Source organism: Heliangelus exortis, chromosome 25 (genome assembly GCF_036169615.1).
Source record: "Heliangelus exortis chromosome 25, bHelExo1.hap1, whole genome shotgun sequence".
In the NCBI taxonomy this organism is placed as follows: Eukaryota; Metazoa; Chordata; class Aves; order Apodiformes; family Trochilidae; genus Heliangelus; species Heliangelus exortis.
Genome location: NC_092446.1, coordinates 3,288,714 through 3,300,410, shown reverse-complemented (window position 1 = coordinate 3,300,410; position 11,697 = coordinate 3,288,714). Strand labels below are relative to the sequence as shown.

The window sequence follows — 11,697 nt, the reverse complement described above, 5'->3', positions numbered from 1 at the left end:
TGGGGGGGACAGGGGAGGGGGATTTGGGGGGGTTTGGGGTGCGGGATGCTTCAGGGGGTCAGTGGAAGGGGATTTGAGGGGCCTGGGTCAGGGGGATGTTTTGGGGGTTGGTTACTGGAGGGGGTCTAGGGCAGGATTGGGGTGCTGGGGGCGGTGGAGGGGGACTTGGGGGGTTTGGGGTGGGGGATGCTTCAGGGGGTCAGAGGAAGAGCATTGGGGGGGTCTGTGGTGGGGGGGCTGCTTTAGGGGTTCGATGGAGGTGACTGGAGGGGGTCTGGGGGAGGAGGGGGTGCTGGGGGGGCAGTGAAGGGGGATTTGGGGGGGTTGGGGTGGGGAATGCTTTAGGGGGTTCAGTGGAAGGGGATTTGGGGGGTTTGGGGTACAGGGATGCATTAGGGGGGTCAGTGGAAGGGCGCTGGGGGGGTCTGTGCTGGGGGGGCTGCTTTAGGGTTCGATGGAGGTGACTGGAGGGGGTGAGGGGGCAGTGGAGGGGGATTTGGGGGGTTTGGGGTACGGGGATGCTTTAGGGGTTGGTTATGGAGGGGATCTGGGGAAGGAGGGGGTGGGGGGGGCAGTGGAGGGGGATTTGGGGATTTGGAGTGGGGAGGATGCTTTAGGGGGATTCATGAAGGGGCTTTGGGGGGTTTGGGGCCGGGGGGGGCACTCTGCAAACCAGGACTTTGCCCGCTGATTTTTCCGCTGCGCTGATGAAATTTTTGCGGCTCTGGGGCAGCGGGAAAAGAGGGGAGGGGGGAACCCACCCCCCCCCACACCCGAACCCACCCCCCTCACCGGTCCAAAGTCCAGAGCAAGAACCGGGTCAACATCAAACTGCCGGGACCAAGCTCCCAGCGCAGGGCACTGACCTCCCCCAGGCAGATCCCAAACCTTAAAGGGTCCCTGGGGTCTGAGAACCTGGGGAGGCGCCTCCCCTGCCCCTGCCCCTTTTCTTCCTCTTTTTTGGCTTCAAAATTCCCTCCCCGGGTCGGGGTTTTGCAGCACGGGGGGGCCTCTCCCGGCACCGCCACCAACCCGGCCACCTCCTCTGTCACTAAAGATCCCAAATCCTGTCCCAAGCCTGGTCCTGGAAACCTTCGGGAGTCACCTGCACCCCCCGGGGCTCCCAGCAGCTCCAAACCGAGACATTGAGGTGCTCAACCTACGCGGGTGGTGGCAGAGTTCTGCTCCACTCCCTGCGGATGTGGGGGTTTATTTTATTTTATTTTATTTTATTTTATTTTATTTTATTTTATTTTATTTTATTTTATTTTATTTTTTTAATTTTATTGATATTTTATTTTATTATTTTTGTGGGGGGGATGCTGTGCCTGTGCTCCCTGAAGATGTGTTGAGTTTTATTGTATTTTATTTTATTTTATTTTATTTTATTTTATTTTATTTTATTTTATTTTTGTGGGGGGGATGCTGTGCCTGTGCTCCCTGCAGATGTGTTGGGGTTTATTTTATTTTTTTATTGTGGGGGGGATATGCTCCCTGCAGATGTGTTGGGGTGTTTTGTTTTGTGGTTTTTTTTGGGGAAGGGAGATGCTGTGCCTGTGCTCCCTGCAGATGTGCTGGGGTTTATTTTATTTTATTTTATTTTATTTTATTTTATTTTATTTTATTTTATTATTTTTGTGGGGGGGATGCTGTGCCTGTGCTCCCTGCAGATGTGTTGGGGTTTATTTTATTTTATTTTATTTTATTTTATTTTATTTTATTTTATTTTTGTAGGGGGGACGCTGTGCTCCCTGAAGATGTGTTGGGTTTTTTTATTGGCTTTTTTGTTTGTTTGTTTTTTGTTGAGTTGTGTTTTGTTGTTTTTTTTCTTGGGGGGGGGGGGGGATGCTGTGCCTGTGCTCCCCGCAGATGTGTTGGGGTTTATTTTATTTTATTTTGGGTGTGGGGGGATGCTGTGCCTGTGCTCACCCCCCCTAAATCCCATCAGGAAATTCTTGGGGCAGGTGACAAAAAACAAACCAAACCAAACCAAACCAAAAAAAAAAAAAACAAAACCCCCAAACAAAACCAAAACAAAAAACAAAAAACAAAAAAAACAAAAAAAAACAAAAAAAAAAAAAACAAAACAAAACAAAAAAAAAAAAAAGAAAGAAAAAGAAAAAAAAACCAAAAACCAAAAATAAAAATAAAATTAAAAAAAAATTATAAAAAAAAAGAAAAAGAAAAAGAAAAAAAACCAAAAACCAAAAATAAAAATAAAATTAAAAAAAAATTAAAAAAAAAAGAAAAAGAAAAAAAAAACCAAAAACCAAAAATAAAAATAAAATTAAAAAAATAAAAAAAAAAGAAAAAGAAAAAGAAAAAGAAAAAAAAACCAAAAACCAAAAATAAAAATAAAATTAAAAAAAAAATTAAAAAAAAAAACAAAACAAAACAACAAAAACGCCAGGGACTCATCAGTTTTCCCCTGACTCTCGCCCGGGTGCATTTTGCTGCAGCCTGAGCCGGTCTCAAAGGCTTTGGGGAGACTCATCAGGGGTTGAGGGCTTGGGAAAACTGGGCCACCCCGGCTGCCTCCGGCCAAGTCCTTTGTGCCAACCCCGCCGGAGCTTCTCCACCTCGCACCGGGCTGGGATGAGACTTCCCCCCCCTCCCTTTCATGAAGCTTCAGCTCTTGATCTAAGGGAGGGAAAGAAATCAACCCGCCGAGGAGCAGAAAAGTCATCAAAAAGACAACCTGGGCTGAACCTGAGCCGCAGATGGAGGGAAGGGTGTGGGCGCTCGGAAAATGAGAGGGGAAAAAAAAAAAAAATAAAATAATAAAGCAGATGTCATCTGGAGCTCTTTCCTCCCCTTTAGGGTTAATGTTGTGTGTATGTCCCCTCCCTTTCTCCGCCGGTCTTTGCTCTTCCCCTCCCTGCCCGCCACTGGGATTCCCTGCTATTGGCTGGCTCTGTAGATTTAGGCTAAAAAGGCTGTAATTAGGACCCCGGGTGACACAGATTCAGTTTCCTGGGCAGGCAGATTTTTTTTTTTTTAAAAAAAAAAAAAAAAAAAAAAAAAAAAAAAAAAAAAAAGAGAGAGAAAAGGGGAAAAAAAAAAAAAAAAAAATTTGGTTTCCCCTGCCTGAGCTTGGATGTTTTCCTTTCGCTTTGCAAAGTTTTCCCTGCTCAGCCTCCATTCCCTCCCCTCCTCCGGAGCGGGGCGGGACGGCGGAGCCCGGGACGGCGGAGCCGCGGTACCTGGGAACGGGGGGAGAGCAGGAGGTAGGTGAGGCTGGAAAGGTTCCTGGAGCTGGGGGAGAAGGTGCTGGGGGGTTGGGGGGTTCGGGGAGTCCCCGTGTGGGACTTGGAAAGGGAGAAGGAAGGGAAAGGGAAGGGTTTGGGGTTGGTGTTTGGGTTTGGGGTTTTTTTTAGGTTGGTCTTTTCGATTGGGGGGTGGGGAGAGCAGAATGGTGTCCCCGCGGGGGTTTTTTTTGGGGGGGAAAATGTCCCTTAAGAGGAGGCAGAGTTGTTTTGGGGGAAATGTCCCTTAAGAGTTGGCTCCATCACGCTGGAATTTGCCATCCCAGCACCTCTGGAGCTCGCAGGTGCACAGGCAGGGCTGCCCTCGGCCAGCAAGGGGGTTTTGGGGTTCCCCCATCCCCCCTCCCTCCAGGATTTGGCAGGAATTGGGGGGTTTGAGATTTTTGGGGTTCCCCCATCCCTCCTCCCTCCAGGATTCGGCAGGAATTGGGGGGTTTGGGGTTTTTGGGGTTCCCCCATCCCCCCTCCCCCCAGGATTCGGCAGGAATTGGGGGGTTTGGGGTTTTTGGGGTTCCCCCATCCCTCCTCCCCCCAGGATTCGGCAGGAATTGGGGGGTTTGGGGTTTTTGCGCTTCCCCACTCCTCCTCCCCCCAGGATTCGGAAGGAATTGGGGTTTTTGGGGTTCCCCCATCCCTCCTCCCCCCAGGATTCGGCAGGAATTGGGGGGTTTGGGGTTTTTGGGGTTCCCCCATCCCTCCTCCCTCCAGGATTTGGCAGGAATTGGGGGCTTTGGGGACTCGGGATGGAGATTTCTCCTGGAAGCAGCTGGGCCCTTGGGCCACATGGAACTGCCAGGAGGTGGCCAGAGGGGAGAGGTGGGGTGGTGGGTTTGGGTTGATACCCTGGATGTAGGAATGAGGTACAGTGGGCTAATGTCTTACTGCTCCCTCCAAGCCACCCTTGGGCTAAAAACACCCTAAAAAACCCCAAAAAACAGCGGGGAGCACCCAGCCCACAGCCCTGCCCCCCAGTGACACGGAGGACACGGTGCCAGATGGCAGAGCAGGACGCTGAACCCCTCCATCACTTGGGGAGGGGGAGGGGGGGACTGCACTGACCCCATCCCTCCACATCCCAGCCCAGAGGGATGGCTGCACCCAAATGTTGCTCCACCTCCCGCCACCCCAGCTCCAAAAAAAAAGCCACCAGGGGCTCCATCAGGCTCCAGCCGGGGCAGCCTGGCTGCTTGTGCTGTGCTGCAGGACGAGCTGCTCCAGCTCGCTTTGCCAGCCCTCACTTTATCTCCTTCCCCAGAAGAGATGATGCATCTGTATTGCTCTGCAGCTTTATTTCCACGTCCCTTCCTCGCAGCTGTGTTGAGAGGAGCTCAAGCAAAGCCAGGTTATCCCGTGGGTGGTGGTGGGTACAGAGCTCTCTGCCTCTGAACACGCTTTCAAGGTGCTTGGAAGGGGATCTGGGGCGGTTTTTTGTTGGTTTGTTTTTTGGTTTTTTTTTTTTTTTTGGTGATGGGGAGTTGTTGCCTTTCCTCAGGGTTGTGGAGCTGGGGAAGAGAGTTTCGTGCTTCTGAAAAACAGGCTGGAGGGACTGGGGGGGTGGGTAGGGGGGGGAGCGTGGCTCTTCTGAGGTGGAGAAGGGATTTTGGAAAAGCCAAAGCTGTGGCAGGGTTGCAGCTCAGCTCCTGGCTGTGCTGGGAGCAGGGGGTTAATGTGTGACCTTGGCAGGAGCCCACACGGCTCCTGCAGTCAGCTGGAGATTTGGGCTGCTCCCAAGTCGCCAAATAAGATGAATATTCCCAGGAATTCTTAGATTCTTATGCCCAGGGAGCTGCTACTGCTTTGCTCCTGTGGGAAACAAGCAGGAAGGGGGGGGAGGGTGTTTCTAGGGGGTCACTGGGCCGGCATCAGGGCTGGATGGAGCCTGGAGGGTCCTTTGCAGCCCAAAAGGCTGTGGGGTGGGCTGGGGAGCATGGTGGGACCTCACCCATCCTCTGGAGAGCACCAGGGAGCTGAGCAGCCCCCCTCAAGGAGCTTTAGAGCAAAGCCAGGCAGTGACACTCAGCCTGGTCCCTCACTTGTCCCCCCTCTCAGGGCTGAGCTGGCAGAGCTTTGCTCCCACAGCCCCTTCCAGGCTCTCCTGTCCTAATTTTTGAGGGCAGGGGCAAGCTCGGAGCATCCCTGTATCCCTTTTAGAGGGCAGCAGCTCGGAGTGCCTGAGGGCAGCGAGGGAGGGCGAGGAAGAGGGGGACAGGGACGGGGAGGAGAGGAGCAGGACCTGTTGGGGCTGCCTGGCTCCTTAGCATGGGAGGCGTGTCCTGCTGTCACCGTCTGGGGCTAATTACAGGGACTTGTCTGCAGCCCAGACGGCTGCCAGCCGGGGTAATCACATCAAACCCGGCTGGGCTGGGCTCTCCAGCACAGCCCCGTGGGATCCCAGCACCCCAGCAGCCCTGCCCTCCTCCAGCATCACCCCACGGGGTGTCCCTGGGATGAGGTGCCCAGGTCACCCCTCCTGCCAGGGAGCTGGGGACACCTCGGTGCTGAGTCCACAGAGGGGTCTGATTACCCCAAAGCCCCCACCAGATTAAACAAATGCAGTTTGGAGGCTTAATAAAAAGCCAGCACAGCCCAGGACTGCACACACACCCCCCCCTCAGCTCCTGTGGAGAAGGAAAAGCAGAGACAAGTGTTACCCAGATGAAGCAGCAGCAGAGCTGAACTGGGACCAGTTGCTGAGCCCACTGGGGTCCCCAGTCAGCATCTCCAGGGTCACACACATCATCCTCCTGCAGGGCCAGGGCTGGTTCTACCCAGCAGAGGTAGAAAATCCTTCAGCAAGGCCAGAACTCTTGCCTAAAGAGATGGAGAGAACAGGGTCAGGTTATTCCATCCCTGGGCTGGTCCCAACTCTGAGCTCAGCTTTCAAAGCCTGATGCCCCCAGCCCTAAAAGTCTCCCTGGGCAAACCCCAGGGCTGCCAGACCCCAAAAAGGAGCAAGCAGCCCTTTTGTTTTATCCCCCTGATCACCAATCTGCAGCGTTAATCATGGACCCAGGTGCCTGGAAGGGAAACCTGAGATTTCCTGGGCTGATCCCACCTGCTCCCAGTTCCAGAGGTGCAACATCCCAGTACCCCAAGATGCTGCCTAGAAAGAGGCAGCACAAGGAGCAGAGGCAGGGGCTGAGCCAGGGGTGTCCAAGGGGAGCAGTGGAGATGTGCATGGGCAGGGTGTGGGGGACAAACAGAAAAACCACCCCAGTACAGAGAAATGAACTGGTTCTCATGGTGCCAGCCATGCAGGAGGACCTGGGTGCCTGGGCTGGGTGCTCCCACCCCTCAACCCCTCCACTTGAGCCCCTGCCGAGCCCCTTGCTGTAGAAAACACCTTCCAGAGGAGCTGATCACTCCAGGGTGGGTGCTGGGATACAACCAGAGGAGTGCTGGGGCTGTCTTAGCTCCCCAGAGCAGTGGCTCAGCTCCATCCCACCTGCATCCCACCCCCAATCCCCAAGCTGAGCCAGGAAGCAGGGACAGAGGGAGTTGGGCTCTGGGCCAGCGTCCAGGGAGCCCCAGGAGCCACCAGATCACCCTCTCTGCTTTGTTTTGGAAAAGGCAGGAAGGAAGCGAGCAGTGAAAAGCCCTGCACGGGGAGGAGGGGATGGGATGGGTTTCCATCCCATAACCATTAGCCAGGAGAGGTGGTGGTAGCTGGGTGAGCTGGCTGCCCAGGCAGGAACAGCCACTCAGGGCTGAACAATGGCAGCCTGAAGGGAATAAATTATTTTCCACTGAATCAAGCTGGACCTTGATCTCCTCCCACTGCCCTGCTCAGGGACAGGCCCCTAGAGCAGGGATTAGCTGTGCCAGAAGAGGGGGAAATCTCCCACTGAGGGTGAGAAGACAGCTGATCCCATGCCCAAAACTTGTTCCAGTTTGAGCAGAGACACCCAGGGTCTTCTCTGCTCAGCTTCAACCATCCCCATCCCCTCAGCTCCTCCTGGTTTGGTAGACAAAGCCCAGCAGTGTGGGTTTGCTCCTAACCCTGCTGCAACCCCAAAAGCCCCTGGATTCCTGTGGTGGTTCAGCCAAGGGTTTTGAGGTCACGGTGGTGCTGAGCACCATCCCAGCTGGACCTTTCCTGGGATGAGGAGCTGCTCATCCTGCTGAGTCCCCTCCAGACAGGCAGGATGAGAGGTGGCCTGGGGCTGGAGGACCCACTGAGGGTCTCCCTCTCTCTCTCCCCAGCTCATGTCCCTGCAGAGCCCCACATGGCCCCGGAGAGATGAGCCCCCCCCTTGCTGCCCCACCACCGGCCTCCCCCCCCCCTCCTCCGACAGCGACTCCGGCTGTGCCCTGGAAGAGTACCTGGAGCCCCCCGCGGACCCCCCACCCCCCGAGGTGAGCAGCACCCCGGCTTTCCCGGGGCTCCCTTTGCTCCTCCAGCCTTGGGGATGATGTTACCCATGGGTGCTACCCCCCAGCCAAGCCCCCCGGGATGAAACACGTTTTAGCAACGTCAGTTAAACTCCCCCTCAAAAAATTCCCGGTGTTTCTCTCTCCCCACCCCCTCCCTGTGACATCCCAAGGTCCCGGCGTCTTTCAGCACCCGCTCGCCCATCCCGGCCCCCGACAGGACCCGGCTCCGCACCAGAGCCCTCCTGCAGCAGCTGCCTCCTCAGGACTGCGATGTAAGGCACCTTTACACTTTTTTTTGGGTGCTGCCCACCCTGAGCTTCGTGCACCCACCCCCCCGGGCACCCCCTCACCTCCGTGTCCCCTGCAGGAGCGATACTGCCCGGACCTGGCCGAGGAGGAGAGGAGGCAGCTCCGAGCCTTCAGTGCCCGGAGGAGACGGGAGGCCCTGGGGCAGGGGCTGGCGTGTCCTGTGCCAGGTCCCTGTCACGGCTGTCCCTGCAAGAAAGTGAGCTCCCCGACCCACCCCCACAGCCCACTCCCCAAATCCCTTCCCCAAAAATCCAGCCCGACCCCAACCCCCGTGTCCCCTCTGCCTTGCAGTGCGGCAGGAAGCTGAACAAAGGGGACCCGGGGATTTCAGCATCCCGGCTGGGGAACCATTTCTGGCACCCATCCTGCTTCTCCTGCCACTTCTGCCACCAGCCCTTGGTGGATCTCATCTACTTCCAGCAGGATGGGAGGATCTACTGTGGCCGGCACCATGCTGAGCTCTTCCGACCCCGCTGTGCCTCCTGTGACCAGGTGGGCACTGGGCAAGGCAGAGGATTTACCTCCTGTTGGATTTTGTTGAAAGGAAAGGCAGCCAGATGGAGGAAAGATTCCTTCCTCAGCCTTCTGGAGAGCCCCTTGGCAGAGAAAGTCCCCTCTCCCTTCTTGGCACAGCAAAGCATCCCCTGGGTTAATGGTTTTCTAGATGGGTCCTTAGTGGATGGATCCTTCTGGGTGCTGAGAGAGAGGCTGGGTTGTTCTGGGTGCTTAGAGGATGGGTTGAGCTGAGGGGTTGAAAAAGGGTTCTTCTGGGGATTTGAGGATGGGGGGGTCGAGATGGGTTCTTTTGAGGGGGTTGAGAAAAGGTTCTGGGTCCTTAGAGGATGGGTTGATCTGGGGGGTTGAGGAAGGGTTCTTTTGGAGGGGTTGAGAAAAGGTTCCTCTGGGTTCTTTGGAGATGGGTTGATCTGAGGGGTTGAAAATGGGTTCTTCTGGGGATTTGGGGATGGGGGGGTCGAGACTGAGTTCTTTTGGGGGATTTGAGCAAAGGTTCTTCTGGGTGCTTAGAGGATGGCTTGATCTGAGGGGTTGAAAATGGGTTCTTCTGGGGATTTGAGGATGGGTTCTTCTCAGGGGGGAGAGGTGGGGTTGAGAATGAGTTCTTTGAGGGGGTTAAGAAGAGGTTCTTCTGGGTGCTTGGAGGATGGCTTGATCTGGGGGGTTGAGCATGGGTTCCTCTGGGGGTTTGAGGAAGGGTTCTTTCAGGGATTTGAGCAAAAGTTCTTCTGGATGCTTAGAGGTTGGATTGATCTGGGGGGTTGAGGAAGGGTTCTTTTTGGGGGATAGAGAAAAGGTTCTCCTGGGATGGGTTCTCTTTGAGGATGGGTTCATCTGGGGGGTTGAGGATGGGTTCTTCCAGGGCTGTGAGGATGGGTTCCTCCGGGGGTTTGAGGAAGGGGTTTTTTTGGGGGATTTGAGCAAAGTTTCTTCTGGGTGCTTGGAGGATGGCTTGATCTGGGGGGTTTGAGGAAGGGTTTTTTTGGGGGGATTTGAGCAAAGGTCCTTGTGGGTGCTTAGAGGACGGGTTGTTTCCCTCTCCAGTTGATCTTCATGGAGGAATGCATCGAGGCAGAGGGCCGGCGCTGGCACTTGGAGCACTTCTGCTGCCTGGAGTGCGAGGTTCCCCTGGGCGGGCAGCGCTACGTGATGCGGAGCGGCCGCCCCTGCTGCTGCGGCTGCTTCGAGAGCCTTTTCGCTGAGCCCTGCCAGGCTTGCGGGGACCCCATCGGTACAGCCCTCCTCACCCCCACCCCTTTTACTCCCCTATGTCCTCACCTTCCCAACCCTGGAGGTTTCCCTGCCCGGGCAAAGCTGGACGTGGGTTGGGGTTGCGGAGCCAGCGCCCCGCGGCTCGGTGCGGAGGACGGGATTTTGGCAGCGGGATGAGGAGCAGCAGCAACCTCCCTTTTCACCCACGGTTGCCCTTCAGGTGCTGACAGCGAGGAGGCCACCCACCAAGGGCTTCACTGGCATGCCCGAGCCTCCTGCTTCTGCTGCAGCCTCTGCCGAAAGCCCCTGGGGGGGCAGCCGCTCACCTCCCGCCGCGGGCGCCTCTTCTGCTCCGAGATCTGCAGCCTGGGACGGGACGCAGCCTCCTCCTCCTCCTCCTCCTCTTCCTCCGACTCAGCTTTCGCCTCCGCTCCGTCCCCTGACTCCACGCCCCTCTCCCGGGCTGGCCCCACGGGCAGGACCGCGCCGGGTCCCGCGGGGAGTGGGGTCGGGAGCTGCGGGCAGCGGGTGGATGGGGCAGGTGGGGAAATTTTCCTTTTGGTGCGGGGTAGGGAGGGGAACGGGAGCAAAACCCAAGCTCCGCTCAGCCCCTGGGGACTTCACGGGGTAGGGTGCAGGAATTCAGCCCAACCCAGGGCTGGAGCAGCGGGGAGGAGCCCCCGACCCCCCAGCTCCTGCAGTATGGGGGTGGTTGGCACAACCCCCCCCCTTGCACCCCGAGGCAGCCGTGGCTGCAGGAGAGGCTGTGGCAGGACAGGCTCAGCCTCCCCCTTCCCCCTCCATCCTTATTTTCCTTCTTTCAGAGGCGTTTCAGGACCAGGCACCCCTGCACCCCGCTTTCAGGAGGCTGGAGGACCACGGAGCAGCCCCCGAGGAGCAGAGCAGGGATGCTGCACACCCAGGGATGCTGGGACCACCACCAGCTGGCCAGCCCTCCACCCCCCAGCCCAGCACAGAGGGGCCCAGTGAGCCTGGAGCCTTGGGCCACCCCATTTCGGGGGGTCCTGACCCCCGAAAACCCCCAGGCCATGCAAACCCCCAGTTCAGAGGGGGTCCAACCCCTCCCCGACCCAGCCCACGGCCAGAGGACATGGATCCCCAGGACATCCTGGAGGAGGAGGAGGAAGATTCCTGGTGTCCCACCTGCTCTTCATCTTCGGACTCAGAGGAAGAGGGTTTCTTCTTTGGGAAGCCCATTCCCAAGCCCGGGATGAATTCCCTGGACAGGGAACCCCTGGGGAGGGCCGGGGGGAGGACGACGAAGCTGAGGGGCAGCAGCAAGCACTGCAGTGTGTCCTAGCAGAGGGGACAGAGGGGGTCCTCAAACCAGCACTGCCCTCCTGACAACCCCAACCACCATCCCAGCACGTTCCCAAGAACCTTTTGGATGCAGCCCAAGGCTGGGGGGGGAGATCCTTTCCCCCCCCACCACCCCCTGGCAAAGCAGAGCCTGCAATTCCTGCCGGGCTCTCCCACAATTAGGAACAGGTAAAGCAGGTAAGGAGCAGAGAGCACCAGGGCAGGGGCTCTGCCTCCCATCTCCAACAAGGTGGCAGCCCCAGGAAGCCCTAGAAAGCAGCCACACACAGGGGAGGGCAGTGAGGGCTGGAGAAAAGGGCAGCTGCCTGCATCACCCCACTGCAGGGGACCCACGGGGACAGGAGGGGTGCTGCCCACCAGGGACAGAGCCTTCCCTGGGTGGGGACACTTCCTTGGAGAAAAAGCATCACTGCCAGCATCACAGCAGCCCTGGCAGCACCCTGTGCCCCCTCTGCCACCCTGGGGAGGGGTGGGAAGGGGAAAGGGGGAGCAGCTCTGCTGCTGCCACAGATGATGCTCCAATAAAGCTCAGCTGAGACCTGAACAGAGCCCCCACCTCTGCCCCATTGCTCCCCCAGCCCCCCAGCAGCAGTGCAGCACTGAAGGAGGTGCCCTGGGGGTGCCCCATGGGGGGGTTCAGGAGGGGGTCCACCGGGGAACCCTCCCCTCCTCTCTCTGC

At 56.9% G+C, this 11,697-nt stretch overlaps 1 protein-coding gene across 2 annotated transcripts; it reads left to right on the top strand.

The window, feature by feature from the left end:
• The first annotated feature begins 2,991 nt into the window (after positions 1 to 2,991).
• On the top strand, positions 2,992 to 11,562 carry PRICKLE4 (prickle planar cell polarity protein 4). 2 transcript variants are annotated; one of them, XM_071768508.1, is made up of 8 exons: positions 2,992 to 3,227; positions 7,470 to 7,622; positions 7,811 to 7,912; positions 8,008 to 8,145; positions 8,241 to 8,441; positions 9,510 to 9,696; positions 9,898 to 10,218; positions 10,502 to 11,562. In XM_071768508.1, exons 2-8 carry the CDS (start codon positions 7,473 to 7,475, stop codon positions 10,996 to 10,998), a joined length of 1,596 nt encoding a protein of 531 aa, XP_071624609.1. In that variant the 5' UTR covers positions 2,992 to 3,227; positions 7,470 to 7,472; the 3' UTR covers positions 10,999 to 11,562. The 2 variants fall into 2 exon arrangements, with proteins under 2 accessions (XP_071624609.1, XP_071624608.1); XM_071768507.1 differs by lacking the exon at positions 2,992 to 3,227 and adding an exon at positions 4,458 to 4,626 and having other exon boundaries at positions 10,502 to 11,131.
• Positions 11,563 to 11,697: the final 135 nt, after the last annotated feature.

Excerpts from the sequence above, each read along its gene's own strand:
- PRICKLE4 (XM_071768508.1), top strand. The coding sequence starts at position 7,473 with ATGTCCCTGCAGAGCCCCACATGGCCCCGGAGAGATGAGCCCCCCCCT. Across the intron at positions 8,442-9,509 it reads GCTGTGCCTCCTGTGACCAG|TTGATCTTCATGGAGGAATG; the intron begins GTGGGCACTGGG and ends TTCCCTCTCCAG. Across the intron at positions 10,219-10,501 it reads GCAGCGGGTGGATGGGGCAG|AGGCGTTTCAGGACCAGGCA; the intron begins GTGGGGAAATTT and ends TCCTTCTTTCAG.